Here is a 27,990-nt window from a genome sequence, read left to right as displayed (position 1 = left end):
ACCTCATTGCAGCCGCTGGGACGGCGCATGCGCCGGAAGCTCGGAAACGGGGCGGGGTTCCGCGTGGGGGCCGGAAGTAGCGGCGCTCAAGCAGTGACGGTTTTAAATCCCCTCGGTCCGGTTCCTCTTCTCGGCTGGTGATGGACGCGAGGATGCGAGCGAAGCGCTACGAGAAGCTCGATTTCTTGGGCGAGGGGCAGGTGAGGCCTGTGAGGGGGTGTCTGGACAGGGGCCTGGGCTGGCCAGTTGGGGGGTTCGGCTCGGGGCAGGGGGTCGGGCCAAGCCGGGCTGCGGTGTCCGTGTGGGGAGTGACTCCCGTTACATCCACCAATCCCATAGCTGCTGTATCGCAGCAGAAGTCGATCCGCAGCCGGACAGCGTGTGGCTCGGGGTGGGTGTGAGAGGGGCCTGAGTGCTGGGCGGAGGGTGGGGATGTGGGGTGAAGACTGGCTGGGCGTGTGGGCTCTGGAGTGGGGCTGGGCAGGAGAGTTTCAGGGCGCAGGCTTCTCGGGAGAGAGGAGACTTTCAGCCCTCTCACCGCAGCGGCCTGAGTCCAGGCGAGAGGTGTCTCTCCAGGGCTGTTGCAGCTCCAGCTGGCACAGCGAGGGCAGGGACACCTGTCCCCTAACTGGGGGAGTTCCAGGCTCTGGGTTGGGATCTGGGAAGGGACACCTGATTCCCCAACAGAGTGGGATGGACACTGTTGCCAAGGGAGTGGTGTGCCTTAAAGGCCCCAAAATAGAACTGCTGTGGTCAGGGGAGCTCGACCCCTCCTTGCAGGCTCTGGCATAGAGCTGGCTTGGTATCTCTTCTGCAGAAGCTCTGTGTTAGAACTGGTGAGGATAGGGGCTTTTGTCCTAGCTACTCCAGGATTGTGCTGGGGCCAGCAGGCAGAGGCAGCACTCTGTGTGGTGGTCCTGAGCCTCTCCACAAGGCTTCGTAGGCAGCTGCATGGCCATCTGGCTACACAACATAAAGGGAAACTTAGCTAGTCTGGGGTGGCGGTAGGGGAGCCAGGGCTGGCCAGTGCTATGGGATGAGAGGTGGGAGTTGCAACTTGGAAGAGGGTGGGCTGGGACTGGCCTGTGCCAAGGGTTGAGGTGTCTGCTGAGGACCATCCTAGCCTCTGTTATAATGAGGCTGAGGAAATTGAGAAGGTGTGACTAGGTGTAGAGGCTGTGGGTTGGCAACTGCAGTCCATTAAATTAAATTATACTCTGGACATATGACTTAGGTTGTAATATTATTGTTCCCTTGTTTTGTTTCCGTGGTATGAAAGAGACAAATTTAGTGAGACTATGCCATCTGCTACCTATTAAGGTCACTTTTAAGCCAGCTCCACGCACATGCCAGCTCCCAAGGATCTGTCTGATCCTCCCACTACTGCCTCCCGCAGAGGTGAAGGTGGGGAAGGGAGCCAGTGCTCACAGGGATCCAGCTTAAAAGTTGGCTCCCCCCGCGTACTGGCTCCTGCCTGCCCCCTCCCCACCCCGTGCTGCTGCCTCTGTATTAGAGGCAGCAGTACAGGGGGGCAGACGACTCTTCGAGAGCTGGTGCTTGCAGTAAGCCAGCTTAAAAGCCAGCTCTGCACACACACCGACTCCCATCTCCCATCCCTCCCCCTCCACTGCCTCTGATAGAGACAGCGGAGGTGGGGGGGAAAGGGTGTAACTGTGGGCTAACCAGTGAGCCCAGGCATATTGGTAAACAGTGTACTTGAGTACACATCGACATCCTTAGCAGGATCGTTGCTAGCAGATCAAGAAGTGATTATTCCCCTCCGTTTGGCACTGGGGAGGCCACATCTGGAGTTCTGTATCCTGTTCTCTCACATGCACACACACGATACAGAAAAGATGTGGACAAATTGTAGAGAGTCCAGGGAAGGGTAACAAAAATGATTAGGAGGCTAGGGCACGTGACTTATGAGGAGAAGTGGAGGGACCTGAGTTTATTTAGACTGCAGAAGAGAAGAATGAGGGGAAATTTGATAGCCTTCAACTACTGAAGTGGAGGAGGGTTCCAAAGAGGATGGAGACAGGCTATTAGATGAGTCCATAGAAGAAGCTCTTTGTTCTATCAAGTTGCAATGAAGGGAGGTCTAGGTTGGATGTTAGGGGAAATTACAGTAAACTTCCGATAATCCGACACCTTTAGGACCTAGGGGGTGCCGGATTATCAGATATGACAGACTATCGGAAGGGGGGGCTATGAGGGGTCTAGGGTGGTGTGGGGGGGATGCCACCCCAGACCCCTCATAGCCCTCCATTCGGTAGTCCGGCTCTGCCCCAGGCATGCCCGAATCAGCTGCTGCTGGTCAGTTTCAGCAGCAGCTGAATCGGGACGCCTGCTGCAGAGCAGCTGGGGTGCTGCCAGGTTGGTCCGGTAGCGCTGCCCCTTGGCGCCGCGAGATCAACCCGGCAGTACCTCAGTTGCTCTTGGTGACGCCTGGGGCAGAGCAGCTGGGGTGCTTCCGGGTTGGTCCCACAGCCCCAAGGGGCGGCGCTACTGGACCAACTCAGCAGCACCCCAGCTGCTCTGCCCCAGGCATCCCCAGTTCAGCCGCCCGTTGAAACTGACCAGCAGCTGACTCCGGGAAGCCTGGGGCGGAGCAGCTCTGCCTCAGGCTTCCCGGAGTCAGCCGTCAGCCACTGGTCAGTTTCAGCAGCGGCTGAATTGGGGACAGCTGGGGTGCTTCCGGGTTGGTCCCGCAGCACCGAGGGGCAGTGCTATGGGACCTATTGGCAGCACTCCAGCTGCTCTGCCCCCGGCTTCCCTGATTCAGCTGCTGGTCAGTTTCAGCATCAGCTGAATCAGGGAAGCCGGGGACAGAGCAGCTCCAATGGTCCGGCTGCCTGGAGCATTTCCGGGTTCCTGATGGTGCTGGACCATCCGGAGTGCCGGACCACCAGATGTCAGATCAATGGAGTTTTACTGTATTTCACTAAGAGGATGGTGAAGCACTGGAATAGATTGCCTAGGGAGGTGGTGGAATTTACACCCTTAGAGGTTTTTGAGCCCTGTCTGGAATGATTTGGTTGGGATTGGTACTGCTTGGAGCACGAGAATGGAATAGATGACCCCCTGAGGTCTATTCCAACCCTAACCTTCTATAATTCTTTATCTATGAAGAACACTACATTATTGCATGATTATTAATCTTAAGGATTACTGTTTTTTCTTGTCTTAGTTTGCCACTGTTTATAAAGCAAGGGATAAAAACACCAATCAAATTGTTGCTATTAAAAAGGTGAGTGCTTGTGGAGTATGTGTACACAACAGCACACAAATCGGATATCTAGTTGCTCTTGAAACTGTTCAATAGCTTTATCAATTTAAAGGGAAACTGTGATTGGTTGTACCATAGGCATAATGTGTAAGGTTGACCAGCCCAAATAAGCCACCTCAGATGTTCTTTCATAATGTAAAACAGTGGCTCCAATACTATTCACTTCTGGGTTTGTGATGGTCACCCAGCTCAGAAGCTGGCATGTTAAATATTGTAGCCAATATTTTGGAAGGCTATTACTTTTACTGCATTTTTTAAAAGTATTGCAGAACATAACGTTAGTAGTGTTAAACTTGGGGTTTTCTGCACACTGAAGTGTCCCCCTTCATAATATGTGGAGTGTTTAATGTTTTAGTCCCCCATGGAGAAAGTTGTTTCCCAAAATCATTTTTGGATGTTGGTGCTGGGAAAGTTGTGCTTTTTACTGTCCTAGATTTCTATAATTTGGCCTTTGGAGTGAAATTTTCACAATGTGATTGGGTTTTTTTTCTGATTTGAAACAATACAATAAACTGTAATAGTGAATATAAATATTTTAGATATGCCTTGAGAGAGTCCTACTATGTTGGAATTAGTATAATGAAGAAAATACCTCTGTTTTGCTTAATAAGCAAAGTTCACCTATTTCAATAATGCAGCCAAGCTGCTCAATATTCATATTGTAATACTGATACTTTACTGTTTCTCCCATAAGGCTGTTACTGATTAAAATTGACATAGAGGACGAACTGGCCTTTTCTGAAGAATTGGTATAAGATCATGTGTGGTTTTGTTGGTTTAAAAATAATTTCAGCATTGAAAAATGTTTGGTATGGCATCAGTGTGGCAAAATCAGAATAGCCTGTAAACTTGTAACAGCCATGTGGATGCCAGTCTTGATAACACAATTCATACTTGGCATGATTCATCCTCTTAAGAAAAGATATAATGTGGCTTTGCAGGCCCAGAACTACGGTTGCATTTACAAAACTTGTTGGCCAGATTGCATTGTCTGGCTTTGGGAAACAAACATCTGTTGCTCTTGTAAATGCCAAAGCTACAAATTCACTTTTTAGCTATTTAAGATTTTATTATTTTTAGTAGTTAACACTTAACCTCAGCTTGCCTTTGAGAAACTTATTGAGGACGTATTCAAGTGTTGAGGAATGTGTTTCTAATTACAGATAATATAGCACTTACTATTTCTTTAGATTAAACTTGGACATAGATCAGAAGCGAAAGATGGTAAGTACTTAAAACACTTTTACACCATAACATGTTCTGGAGGGGGGGGGGGCTTGCCTTCAGTATGTTACTGTCAAATTCCTATTGTAGAGCAGTGAATTAGGTATTTCATCTATCCTATCTGGAAAAATTGATAGTTATATTGACTAACTTAATCCCACTTCTTTGTAGCTTTCCCATAATAACCATATCACTAGAACACATGCATTCTCTTGCTGCTGAGGGAAGAAGAAACAACAAACTTCATAGACTTTACTGTGAAAAACATGATATATAATCCAGAACGTCAAATCAATTGATTTCCATTATCTGAGATGAGAAATAGATGAAATATCAATAGTGGTAAATACATTGAATTATTAAAAACTGAAAAGTTTTAAAACCTTTGGGTGGCTAGTCACATAATTAAATTAGTTTTCAACATTGAGTTACATTGAATTTACTGCACCTTTTAACTTTTCTCCTTTGATTTCCTGCCCATGTTTCTGTTATGTTTTGTTATAGTGCTGTTGATGTGTATGGCACACTAGATCGGTAAGAATCTAGCCCTTTTGTATTTCTTTTCACACTGATGTCCCCAGCGTCTCCCCATTTAATATCATTCCAAAATTTCAGTCAGTTTAAGAAAGATGATGATTGTCTGGGAAATTAGATTTCAGGTAGATGTCAGTTTGGATCTCCTTGTAAATGTATATGTGTCTCATATGCATGATCAATTTTTTTGTGTATAGAGGTCTAACAGGGCCTGTCAGACACTCTGTCTCCTCGTGCTCTCATACAAGAGCATAAAGAGGAGGGTATCCATAACTACAACCCTTCCTGAGAACATTCTTATTGTCTGTGGCAACAAGATCAAACCCGTCAAGTTGAGAGACCCTATACAAGTTCATTAAAATATTGGGGGGAAGAAATTTATTTTCATACTTATGCAAACGATATTCCCAAAAAAGAGATGAAATCCTCCAACCTTGTGCACTTTGTGCCAACCATACATTCATGATGGAATCCAAATCCTCAGGATTTAAATTCTAGTCCTCCTGTAACAGACACAGATGATACCTCTTCTGCCTAAAGGGGAGCTGCATCCCCCAACAGGCATTTTGTATGCAAGCTTTTCTGAGCTATGATCAAATCCAAGACCGCTTGGCTCAAACTGAAAATAACTGAGCAGTCCATGCAGATTACTGCAGACCAAGATATGATTGTTATAGCCAGAGTGGGGTGGATAAAGCAGCACTAGCCAGCACTCCCTTGTGCACTCCTCATGCTCTGGGATCAGGGATTGGAAAGAAGGTGGAAAGAGCAGTGTTGGTATTGATACCAACTGCCTCTTAACATTGCTGAAGTTCCCAGTATGAGACTTCAGTACTGACAAGACTCATACTGGCGATTTTGGTTCCTGCTTCAGCTACTTGACACTTCAGGCAATAAAATGGTGCCTCTTCCTACTACTAAACAGCACTCCAACTTGTATACTTGTACCGAGCATAATCATAGCCCTGAGCAGAACTGTCTTATATGTAGAATGGTTTTGGGCGGCTGCCTCAACTGTCCTATGCATGGGCCTGGTACAGGGCAACAGCCGGGGTCACCCCATCTCCACCCAGTGCAGTCATCCTGGCAGCGGGAGCCAGAGCAACTTGGCAGTCTGCTTCGCTCCTCTCCACCCCTCCACGCTATCCCAACTAACTGTGCTCCACTTTTCTGTGGCAGCAAGAAGCAGAGTACTCCAGTCCCAAGATGCTCTGCTTCCTGTCACTGTGGAGAACTAAGGCATGGCAGGCTGGGACAGTAGTGGGGTGCAGCAGAGTAGGCAGGCTGCTAGGCTGCTTTTGGCTTCTGTCACTGTGGTAAGTGCTGGGGGCAGGAGCAACTCCTGCTGCTGCCCAGCCCCCAGTAATCTCAGGTTTGAGGAAGAGTGTGGAGCAAGGGCAGGACTTGGGAGAAGAAATGAAGTGGGGGAGGAGGCAGAGGAAGAGCAGGGGTGAGGTCAGTGTGAGTGTGGGAGGGGGGTGTGCCCTAGGCCCTGCACTTCACTCAGGATGGCCCTGGCCCTGAGATTAAAGATGTCCCTCTTAGAGCACGTGAAACGTCAGTCCTCCAAGAACAGAATCCAAAAGAAGCTGGGTAGAGCAAGAGACCTTATCCTGATCCCATGATTGTTACACGTGATGGGGCTGAGCAGGGACTTAATGATTTCTGTAGAGGCACCCCATACCATATGCATACATTGCTGGTATGAAATAGGTGCATTGAACCAGGACCTTCACGGTGCCCTTTGAAGGGGCTATATGCACCTTGCCATTATCTGTATATTCTTGTCAGCATTGAGCAGAAATCCTTTGCCCCGCCAATAGAGATTGATTCTCAAGAAGGCATAAGGAAGCCTTAGAGAGCATTAAAAGCTGCCTCAAATGGCATGGAAGAGATACTGGGTCAGCCAACAAGGCCAGTACCCGTGTAGTGTTCCACCTTGGCCATATTGGTCTTACTGGGTTCTGTCCTCCCATACCAGATGATCCAGAAGGTTGTGGTGCTACCTTCTATTGCAGAACTGAGTTGGAGGAAGGAACCCAAAACATTTATATAGTGGGTACCATCCACTGCCATCTCTCTGACAAAACTTGTAATCATAGATGTATTAAGTCCAGATTTGAATGCCCACCTGGACAATCTATGAATTGAAGAATTCTACTCTTGAAGGATATGGGGTTCTACACCAAGCCATCAGGCTAGTTTGTAATCCCACAATGCATTTCTTGTCGGACAATAGCCCTGCAATATGCTGCATAAACAAAGAAGTAGGCTTGTAACAGACTGAAGGCCATCAAACTTTGCACATGGTGCCCCCTAATACAGAAGAACACTGGTGGCTGTTCATCTCTCAGGTTTTGCATCAACCTGACAGACTTTCTAAGCAGACAGGCAGTAACTATAATGCCATATGCAGGAACTCTTGTCTAATGTAGTAATGAGATCAGGGTTACTACCAGATGCCTGCCTTCTGCAGTGTTTTCAAAGCCTCTTTTATGGCTTTCCATTTAATTCCTCTGGCACTAGAGGTGATATCCAAAATAAAAGGGGCAATGCCATGATTATTCTGGTTGCCGGAGTCAACATGGAGTTATCTTGGTTGACAGACCTAATACAAATGTCCATCAAGCCTCAGATCCAGCTGTCAGTCTGCCAAGACCTCATCTTACAACACCATGGCAAGATGCTTCTTCCAGACCTGAAGCCCCTGCATGTATTGTGTAGCTGTTGGCTAATTACCACAGATACAGAATGCTTTCTACACATACAGGATATCCTGATACATACCAGGAAAAACATCTATCAGAGTATATTCCTCTAATTGGAAGAGGGTCTCGTGAACATTAGTACTGAAGATTGTCTACTACTTGCTGCATTTAAAACAGGCTAGCGGTAATTTGTCTCTTAGAATCCATCTTGCATCCACCCATTCAGTGATGCTTGGTCTCTTCTCAGCCTACAATATCTTAGTTTCTCAAAGGTTGCTGCACACTTACCCACTGTTCAGAGAACAGAATTCTGCCTAAGACCTAAGTTTAGATTGCCTGAGTCTAATGGAGGGACTAATTCCTGCCTGTCTTCAGTGGCTGACACCACATCATTCTGAAGGGATTCTTCTTTCTGCTTCATCTAAGAGGTTCAGCTTCAGGCACTAAAGTCCGAATTACACCATACCACATTACATAAGCACAAAGGAGTGGTGATGCAACTCCACCTAAAATTCATTCCTATGAGTGTCTCAGAATTCTACCTAACCCAGCCAATCAAACTTCCTGTGTTTTCGAAGCCATGTTCAGCCCTGGATGTGTGCACGTCCAGAACTGGGTTTTATTACATTGACAGGACCAAACTGTTCACTGTTGCCTCATCTTTCTAGTTGTAGGTTGACCTTCAGAGTGCACACCTATCTCCTTCACAAAATATTGAAGTGGACAACACAGTGTATCTTTCTGTGTTACTTACTGGCTGATATATATCCACCATGTCCATGGCTAGATCCACCAGCAACATCCCCATCTGCTTTAGGAATTTCACTGCTAGAAATCTGTAAGGCAGCACTATGGAGTAACCCACTGTTCGTCAGTGCTTTGATTGTGACTTAACTATCAGATCAGGTGCCATGCTTGGGGAAGCAGTATTTCAATCACTATTTTACTTGTATAACTGCATCTTATTCCCACGATCCTGGAAGATAGTACTTGACTACCATCTACAGTGGGATCTACACCAACGTGAAGGAAGAATGATTACATATGCTATAATAACTGGTTCTTTGAGATCTTGTTGGTGTGGCTCCAAAATATCACTCTTGTTTCCCACATATGGGAGCATGAGGAGGCATAGAGTGCATGTGCTGCCCTGACTGACATTGCTAGTAAAAAGAATCACCTATATTATGGATGGTGTACAAGTACAACCACCATAGGATCCACAGGTACTTCTGGGTAAGTAACCTTTTTAAAAACAAACTTAAAACTGTGTGAAGGTAAAGATTTGCTATACTCCTCTAGGTCTCTTCCACGATGTTTCGATTTTGCTGAAAGTGGGTATACATTGCTATAGAAACAATCACATCCTAAGGTGTGAGAATTTCTACCTACTTGTAATTGTGAAGAATTTGATTGTTTGATATGAAAATGCTGTATAGTCAACTTTGAATGATAGTGATGTACTTAGTTGCCATTCTGCAAACTGAATGTGTGTTTTCCTCACTTTGCAGTCTAGTTCTTAATTTCTCAATCAATCATAAATGGCCATATACATACAAAAGAAGCTGAATTATAAATGCTTATTGGTAGCTAAATTGAAGTTTTATTTGCTGCTCCTGCCTTTGATGTGGTCTTTCGTTCAATCTAGGAATCAACAGAACAGCTCTGAGGGAGATAAAATTGTTACAGGAGCTTAGCCATCCAAATATCATTGGGGTAAGTATGAAATAAATGCTATTTGTGGTATCTGTAGATATAGTTTGTCACAAATTTAGTGCTGTGATCATGGAAACTTTTATCCTAATTTATATACTGACTATCTTGCAAATTGGCAAACTATGATAAAATACCTTTACTGTAAAGGCTGGTCTAAGTGTTGTGTGAGTTGGTTTTTTGTGTGGTTGGTTGGTGGTGTGATGGTTTTGGACAAGGGTTGGAAACTTTTTTGTTGGTTAAATTCATAGTCTCAAGTGATTTAAAATGTAATTTCTTTGATAAAGTTGTGACTCAGTGCAGTATGGCATTTCCCTGATTTTTGTTTTTCTAATGTTCTCTTGCCTTTGCTGCTATACTTGGCTTTCCTAAGTAACAGTAAAGCGAAACTGACAATTTAAAATCCAGTAGGCAGAAGTAATACTTGTAGTTCAGAGCATGCATTTTTTTTAGTTGTGTTGACTTTCAGCTTCAGATAAATCTTTGGTTGTAAAGGTAAGTATTACAAATGCAGAGGTCCGCAACCTTTCGGAAGTGGTGTTTCAAGATTTAACGTATTCACTTCTATTTGCAGTTCTGCATGCTCCTAGACCGAGTCCCTGTGGGTGCAAAGCCCCAAAGGGCCACAAACCCCCACTTGCGTCCTGCGTGTGCAGGGTCCTCAGCCCCAGCACTGCCTCCTCCCACCCGCCGCTGCCGGGTGCAGCACAGCCTAACCTGCTACCAGGGAAGTGGGAGGGTACCAGCCACTCATGCATCACAAGAGCCCATTCCGCCTGGGCCCTGCGCAGCCCACTCTGCAGCCTGCCCCACAGGTGCAACCAAGGCGGACATTTAGTGGTGGGCAGGACTCTTCCATGGAGTTAGGGATGTAGCTCTGTGGCTTGCGAGGCTGGTGTGAAGGGGTGAGTTTCCTTTCTGCATTTCTCTGCGTGTCCCCCGGGAGCTGGTGCTGCAGCCTCATACCTGAGCACCAGCTGTGAGGCTCCAGTGGCAGTGTGGGCTCCCTGTGTGCCACTTATGACTTGCGTACCATACATTGCCAACCCCTGTCCTAATGGGTGATTCTCTAAATGGTTGGTTCAGAGAGGCATACAAAAGTTTAGATTCTTTATTTAAATCTTTGGCCTAGAAATATCCTGTTCTTGCTGGATCTCAAGCCCATTCTCACAATATTTTCATACTTGAAGCTGAAATCAAGAGATGCTGAAACACACAAGTTTAAAAAGCAGTTGACTTCAACATTCAAAAAAGGGCTTAGTTCCTATGTTCTCCAAACAGTTTTGATTACTCTAGTAAAGATGCTATAAATGAGCTCATGTCCAAGAGTCTTTGGTAAATAATTTGCAGAACTTAGAAGTTAATTGTCCTCTTCTGAATTGAAGCTCTAAATCAGAGGTGGGGAACCTCAGGCCTGGGGGCTGGATGCAGCCTGCAGCTCACCTGGATCTGGCCTCCAAGGCTCAGGCCCACCCCCTAACTTTGGGGAGCCTGTGCTAGTGCTCCAGCTTCCCTTCCGCCCCCCCCCTCCCCCCCGCTTTTGAGTTGGAGCACACAAAATCTATTAGGTTGGGCCCCCATAGGCTCTGGTGTGCGAAGGGACTATGGAGTGTCTTTCTCCTTCTGTCAGGGGCCACATCAGTGAGGGGGGGGGGGGGGGTGTGTGTGCGTGTGCGCGCTTCTCACTTGTGTGTGGCCTCCAACTGGGGGGTGTGTGTGTATGTGTGTACCCATCCGTCTCCCACCCTGTTCTAAATATTATATCCTGGCCAAAAGCAGTTTGTCAACAACATGCAAAGCTGAATCCACACAAGCAGAGACAACCTGTGCCTGCCAATGGGGGAGGGAGAGTGAGGACAGGTGATTTCAACAGTGTTGTTGAGCATGCTCAGTACAAGTCAAGCAGCAAATGGTGTGTGAGAAATCCTCATGCCTCCCTATGCCTCACCTGTGCACATAAGAATAGGTAAAGCATTTCTGGAAGAGCAGGAACAGGGAAGAGACTAGCAGAGCAGACAAGAGTATGATGGAGTTTGTGATACAACTCCCACTGTGAAGGAAATCCTTTTGTTATAGATGTGTTATTCTGGGTCGGTTTTAAAATAGTCTGTGCAACTGTTATGCCTTCCAATTCAGGTTCTGTTTTTTACAAACACAAATTCTATAATCTTCTTAACTTCCTTATGAAGTAGGTAAGAATGGTCATTTCTACTTTACAGATGGGGAAACTGAGACCTAGTTTGTAATTTTCTTATGGTCATATAATAAGAAAGAAGCAGAGCCAGGCTGAATGCCTGTTTGTTCCCTTCACCCGCCCCCCTGTACTGCCTTCTAATCATTACAAGTTCTCTTCCCAGTATGTGCAAGCCTGCTCCCCTATCCTAAAAACTTTTGCAGCACCTACAGAAGTGATATTGCATTAGTGACAAGTACCTTGTAGTCAGATGTGTTTTCCATGTTGTATATTTTATTTTTCCAGCTTCTTGATGCATTTGGACACAAATCCAATATTAGTTTGGTCTTTGATTTTATGGAAACAGATCTAGAGGTAAGATTGCTTTAGCTGTTGCCTTCTTTTGATTCAGTACTTGGAATGTTTTAATCAACATTATGTACAAAACCATTGAAATCTGTGATCCTTTGTTTCATATTAAAATCCAGATAGTAAGTATTTTCAGAATGCGTGTACTTGGAGATACATCAAGAAAGATTAGAGGTTTGCTTTTGTAAGAGATGAGATTGTATAACTTCGAACCAGTGGTCCCCCAACTCAGTGCTCGCAGGTGCCATGGTGCCCGCCGGGGCATTTATGTGTACCCGCCTAGTTGGAGTCACAACGCAGGATGGCTGGGGGAGGACGGGCCGCACGTGCTGCGAGACAAACTCATGCCGTGACGGGGCGTGGGGAAGCAATGGTGACGGGAGAACCTGGCGGGGAGTGCGGCAGGTCCGGAGCAGCGAAATGGCTGTGGTGGTGGATCTGGCGCAGGCGCACATGGCACGGGGCCGGCCGGCCGGCTGGGCAACACAGCGGGATGATGTCACCCATCGGTGCAACGCTCGCCACACAAACGTCAGGGACCACTGAGTCTTAGACAACTACCTGAACTCTCAAAGTTGTGTGCATTAATCTTTTTATAGTATATTAACATTGACACATTCTTAATCAGGATGTAATACTTTTAATATTACACTGTGGTGTCAATAGGTTTTTGTCAAGAATGTTTATTAATCTTATATTTGTGTAGTATTAACATTTTGAGACCCCATTCATAGACTAGGACCTCACTGTACTTGACAATGTACAACACAATGTTTTGTTAGTATTAATTAGGTGTGGAATCCTGTTAATTCACAAGTTAACAGAAGTGATTGTGTGTACTTTTCAAGAAAAAACACGAGAGTCACTGATAGGAGGTTGTGTGGTTTTTTTTTTTTTTTTTTTGCTGATATTTGATCCCTATTGGAGCATAAATGAGTAAATCTTTGCAGAGGATTTGATATTGCATAGATCAGGGGTAGGGAACCTTTTTTGGGTTGGAGGCTGTTGACCCACAGAATAATGAGTTGGGGGCTATATTCAAGTAAGAAGCTAGAGAGGGGGCTGGAGTGCCATCACAGGCTCCTCAGTGCTGAAGGAAGCCATGACCCTTGGGGACCAGATCCAGGCAAGCTGTGGGCCGCATCCAGCCCCAGGGCTTAAGGTTCCCCACCTTGGCATATTTTGATGCATTCATCAAAATAAAAACTACAGTAGACAAGTGTGCATGTAGGGTCAATGAAAATTATGCATAGGCAATGACTATCCATGCTTTAGGGGAGAAGTTCTGCCATTAAGTTAATCTGTCCATATATAATGCAATGAGCAACCAGAATAGCATATACAAACATTAAAAGAATAGTTGTCTGATTTGCTATATCTGCAGTATGTGTCATAAAGGAATAAATACTTTGTTTTGACCTGGAATTCCTCTAGTTTATATATTACTAAACAAAATGAAAGGTTTTTTTGTTAATATCAACTCTTGACTCTCTCCTTAATGAGTTACTCTAAATACTCATAAGAATTCAAGTTGAAACTTGTAAAATATCAGCTTAGTTTTCATTTATTAATTTTTATAATGTTACTTTTATCTATATAATTAAAAATTAAGTAAAATCTATTTTTATCATGTAGGATGCCATTGTGACAGGTTAAATCCCAGAAATCCCCTTGGGGTTGTCCCTCAGGGTGCTAATCATGCCACTGTTGTTTACCATCTTGTTCTCTGGGGCTCCCCACCATCCTGTTCTGCTGGGCTATAAACTCTATTTGCCTCCAGCAAAGGTACAGAATACCCCCTTCAGAGCATCATAGATGATGAACCACTTTGCTTCTTGGAGGGTTCAGCTATAAGGGCTTAGCACCAAGGAAATCCACTCTGAGAAGGGACCAAACCCCCAAATAAGTCAGTCTTACTCTGTGAAAAAGGTCAGGCCCACTCTCTGTCAATGAAAGAGAGTGGTGCACAGTGGTTGGTATAAAACTTATTTGAGTTAAGGACCTGAGCAATGCTGGGTAAATCTTCTAACTAAGTATAAAAAGTAGGATTTAAGTGGTTACAAGTGAAACAATCAGATCAAAGTAAGTTACTAAATTTAAAAGAACAAAAAAAACCAAACTAGCTAGTTCTAATCCACTAAGAAACGTTGCATGCAAATTCTTACCCTAAACAGTTTTCTTCACTTAGGTAAAAAGCTTCAAGTCAGAATTGGTCTTTACTCTGGCCTGGGTTTACAACTTCTTCAGAGTCCTTTGTATCTTCTTAGGGTGGGCCAGACCATTTCAAGTGCCAGCCGAAGACCAAGGACTGATTTCTTCCCATCCTATATAGAATTTCCCCAGGCTGGGAACCCTATATTCAGTGCCCCCCAATCCCATGGAATAATACCAGGTTCACGATGAATTCTAGTACCAGGTGGCATGTTCATGTGTCTTTTAGATCAACCACAGTTTGCACTTATAGGACAAACATCCCCATCCACAGGTTATTGTTTGGAGTACTGAGTTATTAGGTACCTGAAGTACTGTTAATGGGCCTCATTAACACGTTTAGAACTATAAACAGATCCACAATTCATGTGTCTAACTTCACATACAAGAATAATACATGCACTAAAATAGAATCTACACATTCAGTATATATATTGATATGTTATGAGATTCTCAACAGTCTGAATTATGCATATTCATATTCAGAAGCCAATTTTCATAAAGCATGAGGGGCCATGACAAATTAGGACAATGCAAAACACTTATTTGTATTTTTGCAAAATCCATAAGACCCAGATGGAATCAAAATCTGTTGATTAGCATTGTATGACCTATAGAAAACTTAAGGTAGTGTAGAAATATTTTAGATATTTACAAATTTTAACTTGAATTTATAAACTTATTGGGAGATGGGAGCTACTGTAGTAATGCAGAGCATCATTAGTAGAAAACAAGTGGAGGAAGCAGTGTGTTGAGCTAGAGATAATGTTAAAATAAGTGGAGCAAATTCATTAAAGATCTAGAGCAAAAAAAAGTCAGAACAATTTCCACTTGGATTCTGAAACAAGTGGATTTGTTAAAATGACAGTGAATACATTGTACCTCCATGTGTGCTCAGAGGACTGTTATGTTCTGCAAAGATTAGAGTGTTGGAGGCTATATTGAAGAAAGATGAAAATAGTTCAGGCAGAGCACACAAGTATAAATGAAGATTTCTGTGAAGATAGACTTGCCGTAATAGTATGTATGGTATATTTTGTAGTTAAGCATATTCCTCTTCCCAAGAGAGGCACTTATCTCTTGAGATAACTAGCTAGAAGAAGTTGAGACATCACATAGAGAAAACAAGGATCCAATTCTTGTGAAGAACAAGTCATGCCAAACTAATCTGATAGCTTTCTTTGATAAGATAACGAGCCTTGTGGATAAGGGAGAAGCGGTGGATGTCATATACCTAGACTTTAGTAAGGCATTTGATACGGTCTCGCATGATATTCTTATTGATAAACTAGGCAAATATAACTTAGATAGGGCCACGATAAGGTGGGTGCATAATTGGCTGGATAACCGTAGTCAGAGAGTGGTTGTTAACGGTTCTAAATCCTGCTGGAAAGGGATAACAAGTGGAGTTCCTCAAGGGTCTGTTTTGGGACCCATACTGTTCAATATCTTCATCAATGATGTAGATATTGGGATAGAGAGTACGCTTATTAAGTTTGCAGATGATACCAAACTGGGTGGGGTTGCGACTTCTTTGGAGGATAGGGACATAATTCAGAATGACCTTAGCAAGTTAGAGAAATGGTCGGAGGTAAACAGGATGAGGTTTAATAGAGAGAAATGCAAAGTGCTCCACTTAGGAAGGAACAATCAGTTCCATACATACAAGATGGGAAGCGACTGTCTAGGAAGGAGCATGGCAGAAAGGGATCTAGGGGTCATAGTGGACCACAAGTTGAATATGAGTCAACAGTGTGATGCTGTTGCAAAAAAAGCAAATATGATTCTAGGTTGTATTAATAGGTGTGTTGTAAGCAAAACTCGTGAAGTCATTCTGCCGCTCTACTCTGCACTAGTTAGGCCTCAGCTGGAGTACTGTGTCCAGTTCTGGGCGCCACATTTCAAGAAAGATGTGGAGAAATTGGAAAGGGTACAGAGAAGAGCGACAAGAATGATTAAAGGTTTAGAGAACATGACCTATGAAGCCAGGCTTCATGAACTGGGCTTGTTTAGTTTGGAAAAAAGAAGATTAAGGGGGGACATGATAGCGGCTTTCAAATATCTAAAAGGGTGTCACAAGGAGGAAGGAGAAAATTTGTTCCTCTTGGTTTCTGAGGACAGGACAAGGAGTAATGGGCTTAAAGTGCAGCAGGGGAGGTTTAGATTGGACATTAGGAAAAAATTCCTAACTGTCAGGGTGGTCAAATATTGGAATAAATTGCCAAGGGAGGTGGTGGAATCTCCCTCTCTGGAGATATTTAAGAACAGGTTAGATAGACATCTGTCAGGGATGGTGTAGACGGAGCTTGATCCTGCCTTGAGGGCAGGGGGCTGGACTCGATGACCTCTCGAGGTCCCTTCCAGTCCTATGATTCTATGATTCTATGATTCTATATGATTCTATGATTCTATAAACTTAACACAAATACAGTACGGGGAATATCTGTGGTGTCTTATTTCAATTTCCATTCTCCATTGTAGTAAGCTATGTTTTCTGGAGAAACTTTTAAGACTATCCACTACTTTTCACCTAACGCAGTGGCATAGAATATTACTGGCAAATGCACTATTTAACATTGTTTAAAGGAAAACAATAACATTAAGCAAAGAGAATTATAATAATTAAACTTTTTCCCAAAAATCTAACTAACATGCTGTTTCACAGGTTATAATAAAGGATAGTAGTCTTGTGCTGACACCGTCTCACATCAAAGCATATATGCTGATGACTCTTCAAGGGTTGGAATATTTACATCAGCACTGGATTCTACACAGAGTAAGTAAAAATATTCTAAAAAGAAACCAAGTCCTTTTCAGAAAAGGTTCCAAAGAAAACTTGACACCCTCAAACAAAATAGTGACCGTTTGGTGGAGCTTAGTGGGTCCAAAAGTAATCTCTCTAACATTCATGTAGCATAGTTTTATAAAAGCAGGTAGGTGGGGGAGAAAAAGGGCAGACTGAAAGGAGAAGGAAAACATTTTGGTGGCTTTTATAAAGAGAGAAACAATTCCAATACCTGCACCCCAATAGCAGAGCAACCCTACAATACCAATCCACTGTATAGGGAGGACAGCAAAGGTATGGTCACAATTAAATCAGCATTTTAAAAATGTTTAGAAAATTTGCAGCTTGAGTAGCAGCAGTTCTACAGGCAAAGATACTCATAGGCATAATGCAGAATTTATTCTGCAAAAGAGGCTTTCTATAAAGATAGAAGCTTATTTCTTAGAATAACTTTTTATTCTAGGAATACCAAGGGGGATTGTTCTTAGTTGCGCTTTTACTGATACAGTCAATTTGACTGTCTTTGTCCCTTTCTTGACAGGATCTCAAACCAAACAATTTGTTACTAGATGAAAATGGGGTTCTAAAACTGGCTGACTTTGGCTTGGCAAAATCTTTCGGAAGCCCAAATAGAGTCTATACACACCAGGTAGTAACAAGGTAAGAAATAAAGTGTCCTGCTTGTCTGTTGGATACATGAATATCTTGTAAAATCAGCTCTGTGCACAAGCTCAAGAGCCAATTGTATATGAATGTGGCAATGGAGACTTAAATAACTGGTATAAATGTTGACCTCAGTGATTTGCTATATGGTCTAATTGCTTTTTGAGATCTGCCAATAAAAAGGATTTTTTTCCTGTATTGGTCCCAGGATACTGGAGCCACAAAATGGGTGAGGTAATATCTTTGAATGGTTCAGATTCTTTGTAATAGAGGCAAGATTTCAAGCTCACACTGAGCTCTTCTTGAGGTTGAACACGTAATCTTGAAAGTTTGCTTTCCAGCAGAATTTGATCCAAAAAGATATTACCTCACCCAGTGTCTGAGTAAAAAGGATTGTGGAATACATGCCTATACAAGATCATCTGTGGGTGTGGCCTTTTCTGCAGAAACACAAAAGTATGTACACTAGCTTTGCAAGTTGAGTTGTAGTTAACTTCTGAAACAATAAGGTTTAGACTTTATTTATTTATTTATTTATTTATTTATTTATTTATATATATATATATATATATATATATATATATATATATATATATATATATATATATATATATATATATAAAAAAAAAATTTGCCCTACATGTAGTATTCTTAACCACTCACTTATGTCTCAGAGTAACTAAATGGTTTTAACTGACATCAAATAGCTTTGGCATCTTTAAAAAAAAAAAATAGTTCATACATCTAAAAACAATGGGTGTGCAAAGCACACACTGAACTGCCAGAATATTTTATTTGTCTACAATAATATGACTAGCTGGGATTTATTTTAAATTTCTCTTTCTAATGAAAGAAATTAGGGGCGTAAACAACTAGTCGACTTTCCTGTAAGCATAAGCTTATTGGATAGTAGTCTAGTGTTGCAACTAGTTGCTTCCCTGCCCCCCTGGTTGCCTCTGTATCAGAGGTAGCAAGGTGGGGGAGCAGGAGCTGTTGCTGTGTGGAGCTGGCTTAAAAGGTAGAGGCACAGCAGGAAACTGCATGCGTGGGGTCTGAAACAATCTCTGCTCACGCTGCTTCTGCTACAATACTTCTTTTGAAACATGGAATCCGTGTTGGGGCTCTTGCTTTTGAAATGTACAAGAGACCTGCCGGGACTCTTATACATTTCAAAGGCTCAAGTGTTGCAGTGAGTGCAGGGCCAATCCCCCACTGGCCCTGCGCTCCTTGTGGGGCTTCTGCTTTTGAACTGTAGCTAGAGCCCAATTGAGCTCTTTCTACAGTTCAAAGGCAGATTCACCCTTATAGACTAATCATATAGTCAATGGAAATCCCATCGACTGTTCGATTAGTTAATCTAAAGTTAACATCCCTAAAAGAAATGAAGCTAGAGTTGTGTTAAATGTTTGTTTAATGGCAGAAATGAAATGGTGGTACCAAATGTTGGCTACTTTGCCATTTCCTAAGCTGTTCTCAAATACTAGTGTATTCCTCAATGCAAGCGGAATCTAAGGTGTTTTACCTTCATGTGTAAGGTAAACTGAATTGTTAGGCAGTGATACTAGCTACTTCATTAGTAGTAACTGCTAGGATTCATTCTTCATAAGACCTCAGAACTTCAGCGGCTGTCACTGTCACTTTTGAGATTTCTGGATATTGTCAGGAATTCTGATGTCTACTTGTTTTGTTTCCTGGTAAATAACCTTGATTATTTATTCGGGCTGCCAGTTATATCTTCTGTTTCTGAATTTACAATCCTTGTTTGCAAGTGCAAATATGATCTGCAATTTCACTTTTTTGGGGGAAAATGTATACAGCAGCAGGCTGTTGAACCATATCCTTAAAGGGTTAAAAAAAAAATCTCAGTTCAAGGAAGATGCAGATTTTTTTCAGACATAATCTGATAAATATCCAGGGAGTGGGCAATATATATTCTATAACACTTCTGCTCAGTTACTTTGTATAACACTGCAGTGCAAATAAATAAATTCTTGCTTAAAAGTATTCCTATTTGCTTTTCAGATGGTATCGAGCGCCTGAGCTATTGTTTGGTGCTAGAATGTATGGTGTAGGTGTTGATATGTGGGCTGTTGGCTGTATATTAGCAGAACTGCTTCTTAGGGTAAGCTTCAAACACAAGTATTTCTTTTAATCTAAATATACTGTACATGGGTCCTTATGTATTTCCATCTTTTATTTTAACCTTTGTTTATAATCTCCTACTGTCTATTTTAGAGAGTCATTAACAGAACTGACATTTCATTTCACATCCATTTTTTATCCGTCATGCATTACTTGCATATCACTAGTGACACTCATTCCATATTCAACTTAAGTACAATATTGAGCAATGTTAAAAATACGTACTAGCTTTCCATGTGTCTTCCTTCCCCTACTAACCATGGACCAGCAGAACAAAATTTAAAAGTTAGACAAATGCTGACAATGTGGTTGGTCTCAAATTTTGTGCATGAACCACTTGTGGGTCATACATCTTCATTGCACTTTTTTTTTTGCTAGTAATTTAACTCATTAAAGTAGTTCCTTACCATACAGCTCCTTAGGAATAAAGGAGGAATCAAATTATTTCCATTTCTATTCAAAAAGCTAAACTTCCTTTAAAGTCGGATATGCTTGATGAAAATGATGATGAAGAGGGTTAATGAGGGGATGACAGTGTCCTATTGTATAATCTAGTCCAATCCCACAACACTGGATATTGCACTATAGCACATTTGCTATTACTTTGTCTAGTTTTAGACCGTTTTAAGAAACTTTTATCACAAATGCCATTGTGTCCCTTAAACAGCACTAAGAGAAAAATTGCCTTGATTTTTATGAATATCCTAATCATACGGACTTCTCAATTTTGATTTGTTACCCCCATTGTGCATGTAGTCATTAGGATTAACTAGTGAGCCCAGGCTTATTGGTTAATCATGTAAATGACTCCACACTAACACTCCTAATCAAAAGCCATGTTACTACAGTAATAGAATATTCTTCACAAGAGGACAAATCAAAGTTGTTCCCGGGGAGTGTAAGTTCATAAACTGATTAACTTTTAAATCAGAATGACTGTTGCATTTGCCTTCTTACAGGTTCCTTTTTTGCCTGGAGACTCTGATCTTGATCAGTTGACAAAAATATTTGAAACTCTAGGGACTCCAACAGAAGAACAGTGGCCTGTAAGTCCTTTAGCTAACAAGCCTATGTCAGCATTCTCTTTTTATATTCCTGTCAACTATTTGGATTAAATTTAAAGTTGTACCAAAATATTTATTTGGGAATTACTTAAAGATGCATCTGGATTTACAAAACAAAGTACAGAGGTACAAATAGTCAGAGGGTCTCCAGATTGCTTTTTGGATCCAATATCCGCTAATTTAATCGCATGTGGTAATTTAAGAGGAAGCAACTTGAGCTTCTCATTAGGGATGTAGTCGATTACTCCCTCGACTAGATGCTTCTCTCTCCTTCCTTCTATAGACGCAGCAAGTTGGGGGGGGAGGAGCAGGAGCCAGTGCTGAGGGGAGCCAGCTTAAAAACTGGTTCCCCCCCAGCACCATCTCCGTGGGGGGGCAGGGAAGGCAGTGGGTAGTGGGGACTGGGCGCAAGCCGGGAATCAGTTGATTCTTGGCTCACACTTAGTCCCAGACGTGCCCCTGCTTTTTAAAAGGATTAAGAGCCGACAGGCTCTTAATCCACTTAGAAGGCTGGTGCACAACGGGAGGGACCATGTGCGAGCTGGGACAGCTGATTCCCAGCTTGCGCTGGGTCCCTCTTGTTGTGCTTTGGCCTCTCAAATGGATTAAGAACCAAGAGATTCTTAATGCATTTAAAAGGCAGAGCTAACCCCGCTGCAGCTCCCCACTAATCAACTAGTCGATGGAAAATCCATTGACTAGTCATTAATTGATTAAACTAAATTTAACATCCCTATTTGTCATGATAGACTTTTATCATATAATAACCATTGGGTCACAGTGGTACTCTAATATGTTTTTAATTTTATCTTGTTTGTTGTAGCCAGGTATTTTATAGACATTTGTAAATGCATACAGTTAATTGCTGTTATATCATAGTTCAAAAGGAAGTGTCTAAAGGTTCTCACAATGTTGTATCATGTTAATGGTAATTAATTAAAACATTAACCTTGGAGAAATCCTGGTTTTTAGGATACTTGGGCAAAACAGAGAATATAATCTGAAATTGATTAACAAATATTGAAAATCTTCAAAATTAAGGACCTTATTTCTTCACTTCTGTAAACTCTTTCAGGCATGAATGAATTACACGTTTACTGCCACTTTAACATACTGTGGTGTACTTAGTTAAAACTTACTGCAGTATAAATTATATTGCTAGATATATTTAGCATCATTTTGATGATTCAAGTCTATTGCTGTAACTGTATGGTATTGGGTGAAGGAGAGGTGACTTGCAAACTGGAAAAAAGCAATAATAAGGTATGTGCTACTGCAATTTGAACAGCTAATCAGTCTGTTTGGTTCAATCCTCTTTCACAAGTTCCTCAGTTTCCCACTCCAGAAGCAGTTGCAGAGTATTGCTTATGGAGAACATAGTTTACCACATTGTTGAGGCAAATTACTTTCATGTTAGAGAGGCCAAATTGCTTTTATGTGAAAATGTTGGGGTATGTGTGTTTAATTCAAATCACTCTTAGGTCTACAATAATAAAAGACTGTCTGATTTCTCCTCCTCCCCCCAATTTTTAGTGCACTTGATCCTCTTAAGGGATAGTCATTTTTGTTTCTTTTCCATAATTATTTACTTCATGGAGACCTTTCCACTGTAGTAATAGTAAAAAATCCTTTAGAAGGAGAGTGTGATTGTAAAACTTCAACTTGAATAAGTTTGTTACCTGAAACTAATACAATAGTTTTTATTAAACTGACTTAATTTCAGATTGACAGTATGGTTCTGCTTCATAAGCTCCACCATGGCAATTCCTTCATTTAGGGTAAAAACTTTTCTTTATTTCTTAATTTAAAATCTGATTATCATTTTTGTTTTCATAGGGCATGTCTAGTCTTCCAGATTATGTAACATTTAAAAGTTTCCCTGGAATGCCACTTCAGCATATCTTCAGTGCAGCTGGTGATGACTTGCTAGATCTTCTCCAAGGTCTATTCATATTTAATCCTTGTACCAGGGTTACAGCTACACAGGTATGGTACATTGTTTTTATTGCATGGTATAGAGTGTGTAAATACTAGCACCTCTTGTTATCCGTTCAATGTCTCTTGGAAACAAGTGATAGTTTAGGTTTGAAGGTCCAACCTGTACCTGGTGAACTTTGAGCTTTACATGTCTTAATATTGGCACTTCTATCCCTTAGTTCATAAACGTTCAAATCATAAATTCATATGAGTATTTCACTATCCTTAGTTTCTGTTGAAACTCTTGACCTGCCTTGGTTTTTATGTTGGTAGCTTGATATGAAAATTCTGGGATCAGCTCTTTGCTGAAAGTATATCTGTGACAACTTTTCTTTTGTCACTTCGGGGTGGGGATAGATCCATGTTTTCAGTACTGATGGGTTCTTCAGTCTCTGTTCTAGGGGTGTAAAAAAGTAGTCAATTAGTCAGGTAGTCCAATCAACTACTGGAGCATTGCTCTCCCTCCTCACCCCCTTGCTGCCTCTATATATCAGAGGCAGCAGTGTGGGGGGGGGGGGGGGAGAGCAGAGTAGGCTGCTCCAGCAGCAGCCCTTGTCCGCAAGGGGTCCCAGCTCCCTGCTGGGACCCCACGCAGACAAGGGCTGTTGGACCCAGTACAAGCAGGGACTGAACAACCCTGTCTCAGTTCCAGCTCATGCTGGATCCAGGAGCTACCCCTGCTGCGGCTCTGAAGTTTAAATGTAGTAGGAGCTGGGCTGCCAGCTCTTGCTACATTTAAACTGCAGAGCCACAGCAGGTGTAACTCCTTCTGAGTGCCTTCCCTTATCAACCAATTTGTATCGACTACACAATTATATTAACTACACGATTACCCAGTTACCCATGTCCTAACTCCTTACTCTGTGCTATAGGAAGCAGAGTTTTGATTATTAGGGCTGACTTTCCAAATAACTGCTCTCACCAGGAAGTGATGACTTAAAAAACAGGGGCTTGTGATGGATGAGCTATTATATATAAGCTTCCAGTGTGATGCTGTGGCCAGAAGAGATCCAGACTGCTCAAAATAGCTAGCTGCTCTTTGTAGCCCTCTGCTCTGGGGAACGGGGAGGCTTTGCATGCTGTCCCCACCCCAGCAAAATCTCAATTCTCACTGGGCCATTTGTGAACTGAGAAATTTTGTTGGGGGGAGGGGAGAGGCAGGGAAGCGCACACAGCCCCTCTCCTCATCACCGCCACCCCAGCACCTGGAGCAATGAACCACCCGGAGCAGCCAGCCACTTAAAGGCATGGGGCTGCTCTACAGCAGTTGGCCCCGCTCTGTGCCTGAGGGTCCCAGTGGGGCAGCTTGCAGGCTGGATCAGGTGACCTGTGTGCTGGATCTGGCCCATGGGTCAGATCTTGCCCATCCTGATATAAATGGTGCAAGTGAAAACAGATCAAAGTAAGTTACTAAATCAAAATAAACAAAACTCACCAGCTACTCCTAATCCATTATAACAGGGGTTCCCAAACTTTTTGACACGGGGACCAGTAAATCCATTCACAAACTTTTGGAGGACTAGTAATGTTTATTTACATATTTGCATGTTCATTAATCAAATGATGAATATTTAAATAAGTTGTTTCTGGTCCTCCCAAAACCCCCACTGCCAGCTTTAGCAAAGCTTTTTGATACGGTCACCCACAATATTCTTGCCAGCAAGTTAAGGAATATGGATTGGATAAATGGACTGTAAGACAGACAGAAAGCTGGTTAGACCATGGTTTCCCAAACGTCTTTCTTTAGTTGGAACCCCCCCCCCCTTTTTTTTTTTTTTTGTACTGCTTTTTGCAGCCACAAAACATAAACACACAAAAAACAAACTGAGAAAATACCAGACATAGAACATGTCTTGTATTTTCTCATTAGGTAAGTTGTATTATTACTAGATGTATCAGTTTGTAGTTTCGAACTGCCTGGCTGGTAAATGTGTTCAGGCTGCATGAGTGTGTCTACTAGCCAGACAGTTTGCAACTACTTGAGAGGAGTGTGTGTGGGGGGGGAACAATAGAATCCCCGGGCTGGACTAACTCATCCTTTGTGCTTTGTGGAGGGAACGGGGGCAGCACCCCAAGATCGACATATGGCCGGATCAGTCCCATTCCCCACAGGCCGATTCATTCCTCCCCCCCGCTGCACCTCTGGCCAGCCCCACTTCCCCCAACACCCTCCTGGGCAGCCAGTTCTCCTCCGCTTCTCCTCCCAATCTCCCTTGACCAGCCCTCCTTCCAGCGGCCGCTTCTCCCACCCCCTCCACATCTTCCCTGGCCAGCTCCCTGCCCCTAGCCTCACACCCCCTGGCAGCCCTGCTTCCACTGGCCCCCCAATCTCCCCAGCCTGCCCTGATTCCCCCATCCAGTGCTGCTTCCGGTGGCCAGCTCTCCCCTCCTCCTCACCCCAGAATCCTCTGGCACCTGCACCTTCCCTTAGCCCTGCACCCTCCTGGTGCCTCCCCCTTCCCTTACTGCTCCTGCCCCCTTTGCCCTCTTTTTCCCTAATACCCACCCCTTCATCACTCTCTGCCCCATTCCCCTCCTGCCCCTCTGTGCCCTCACACATACTTGCTCCATCCTGGCCTTCCTCATGCCTACCCCAGCCTTCTCTTCAAGCCTTCTCTCAGCACCTCCTCCTCCAGCCCCCAATGCCCTTCCCCTTTCCTCTCCTCTCCCAGCATCACCCTGTCCCCCCTCCCACTGACACCTCCCCTCCTGCCCTTTCCCTCATTGTCTGCACTTGGCCCCCTGGCATTTGTGTGTCTCTCCTGCACCCCGTCCCTTGGTGCCTTCCCCTCCTCCCGCCCAAGCCCCTTCTCCTTCCGCCCAAGCCTGTTCCCTACAGTTAAAGTCTTTATAGTGCTACTAGACTATTTGTTGTTTTTTAAAGTATTTAGGAAATTGTACGTTTTAAACGATGTCACATGAGGTATTTTGTCTTCACATTCATATTCATAACCCACTTTTCATCAAGCTTGGGGGGGACTGACACTCATAAGTTATAAGCAAGCAGATTTTAAAAAAAGGAAAGAGAATAGCTTCAAATCTGTTTGGTGCACACTATTAACTTAACCAACTTTCTCCCTTTACTATGTTTAAGGCACTGAAACAAAAGTATTTTAGTAATCGACCAGGACCAACACCAGGAAGTCAGTTGCCACGACCAAACTGTCCTGCAGAAGCCTTAAAAGAACAAAACTCACTTTTAAATTTAAAAAGGAAGAGAGCAGATGGAATAGAACAAGGTAATTTTTCTTCTAAATCTGCATTTTTATATTTTTGAATTTTAAAATGATGTATATGATGTTCCAGCATTTAAGGAAATATGATCTGTGTATAATCTATCTTATCAAACATGATATTGCGCTCTAAATTGGCCATATCAGAGCCAATCTCAGACCCTTAGTTACTTGTAGTATTTTTTTTACAATAAATGTATATTGTAAAAAGAAACCTCTTATTTCATGTGTTACAGAAGATTTTCTAAATCCTAGATCAGAAGCTCTTCCAGTATACTGTATCTAATGCCTCTTATCCTATGACTGTTACCTGATTTCAGAAGTTCTCTTAAATCCTTACATAAAGTAAATCACTTACATCTTATTTGGTGAGACATTTGATAGAATTCATTGGAAATTCTGAGCATTTTTTGGACTCTGATGTACATTGAACATTTACTTCTCCGGGATGTACATTCTTAGTATTGTAGACAAACTTCATACCACTCCTGGCTTTGGCATATTTTTGTGTACTGTAGAATGTACTAACTCAGATCTTGAGCTTGGAGAACCTTCTGGACAGCAGTGTCCTCTGGTACTTCACAAGCAAAGTCTTAGAGTACCAGATTTGTTGAGCAAGACTAATGATGACACAACTTCCTCCACTTCATTTTCTTTTTTCTGTGTTTTCCTGGCTGAAAATCTATGGATCTTGTTCCCTGTGTCTACAACTCTACTCATTTTTCTTAAATTGTGCACTTTTTAATCATTTGAGTCAGGTCTCTGAAATTTCGGACATGGCAGGTTTAAGCAAATTTCCATGTTGCCCTCAACAGGGAAGATAATACTGTAGTGTAAATATACCCTAAGTTCTTTTATGGCTTTTTTCTGAGTTTTAACAAACGGTAGGAAGGCAGTTTAATTGGTTGTACCTGTAATGGAGAACAGGCCAAGATATTAATTCTTCAGAGCAGTGGTAGAGAGAACCTTTGTCTAAAACTCCTTGTGCAGTTGGGCATTAAATAAGTTGTTGAGTGTGACTTGTTTGGCCCCATTCACGCTACTGTTTTTAAACAAAAAACCTCAGTTAATCTGTTATGTGCTAGGAGACAGCCATGTTTTAGTATAGGGGTGGCCAACCCATTTAAAAGAGAGCCAAAACAGCGGTGGAAAAAAATGCAAAGAACCACACCAGAATTAAGTGTAAAAAAAAAAAAAAAAAAAAAAAAAAAGTACCCCCCACCCCCAGAACAGAATTGTTGACAAACACAATTTTAATTTTTTTTAAAAAGGATGCTGTCCCTTTAAGATGGCCAACATCTTGGGTGCCATTTTTAAAACCCCACAGCTTCAACCCAGTAGGCACAGGGAGGCTGCAGGGAGCCCGTGGGGGCCTTTTGGGAGAGGGAGGTGCAGGAGCAGCTTCATGAGCTGCACTTCTGGGGAGTGCAAGCCGCATGTTGGCCATGGCTGTTTAGTAGGTTACACTTGTAGTGTAGGGTAGCCTCAGGGAAGAGGAATGGAGTAGTGCTGCTGAGTCAGGATCAAAATTATAGTTTAATAAACCCCCCTAAGCAGACACTGAAAGGATCTTCACTTCCTCCATCATAGCAACATGCTGCAGTTACTGTGAAACTAGAAAAACTTACTGTCTTGTTTTTACTTACACTAAAATTAATTTACACTTTTCAGGATTACCAAAAAAGCTAATTTTTTGATTATCGTGGATGATGCCGATTAAATATCTTAAGACCAATGCAATGGGAAAATGCTGCAAGATTAACTGAACTATGATGAAAAGAGAATTTGTAATATATTTACGTGTGTAAAATGTGAAACTTAATATTTCAATGCTGAAACCATATGGAGTGTTTTATTAAACCTATTCCTCTTTGAATAAAAGTATATATTTTTAAAAAGAACAAG

At 42.7% G+C, this 27,990-nt stretch overlaps 1 protein-coding gene across 2 annotated transcripts; it reads left to right on the top strand.

Annotated features, from left to right (window-relative positions):
- Positions 1-40: 40 nt before the first annotated feature.
- On the top strand, positions 41-27,990 carry CDK7 (cyclin dependent kinase 7). Of its 2 annotated transcripts, XM_025182645.2 has the most exons (13): positions 42-200; positions 3,191-3,250; positions 4,480-4,513; positions 5,018-5,047; positions 9,404-9,471; positions 11,948-12,016; positions 16,887-16,997; positions 17,548-17,666; positions 19,692-19,791; positions 20,771-20,857; positions 22,712-22,861; positions 25,947-26,091; positions 27,757-27,989. In XM_025182645.2, exons 6-13 carry the CDS (start codon positions 11,999-12,001, stop codon positions 27,780-27,782), a joined length of 756 nt encoding a protein of 251 aa, XP_025038430.1. In that variant the 5' UTR covers positions 42-200; positions 3,191-3,250; positions 4,480-4,513; positions 5,018-5,047; positions 9,404-9,471; positions 11,948-11,998; the 3' UTR covers positions 27,783-27,989. The 2 variants fall into 2 exon arrangements, with proteins under 2 accessions (XP_006119220.1, XP_025038430.1); XM_006119158.4 differs by lacking the exon at positions 5,018-5,047 and having other exon boundaries at positions 41-200; positions 27,757-27,990.

The sequence above is a fragment of the Pelodiscus sinensis genome, chromosome 6 (genome assembly GCF_049634645.1).
Source record: "Pelodiscus sinensis isolate JC-2024 chromosome 6, ASM4963464v1, whole genome shotgun sequence".
NCBI lineage: Eukaryota > Metazoa > Chordata > Testudines > Trionychidae > Pelodiscus > Pelodiscus sinensis.
Note: the sequence above shows the minus strand (reverse complement) of the source record. Positions and strands in the feature narration are given on the sequence as shown.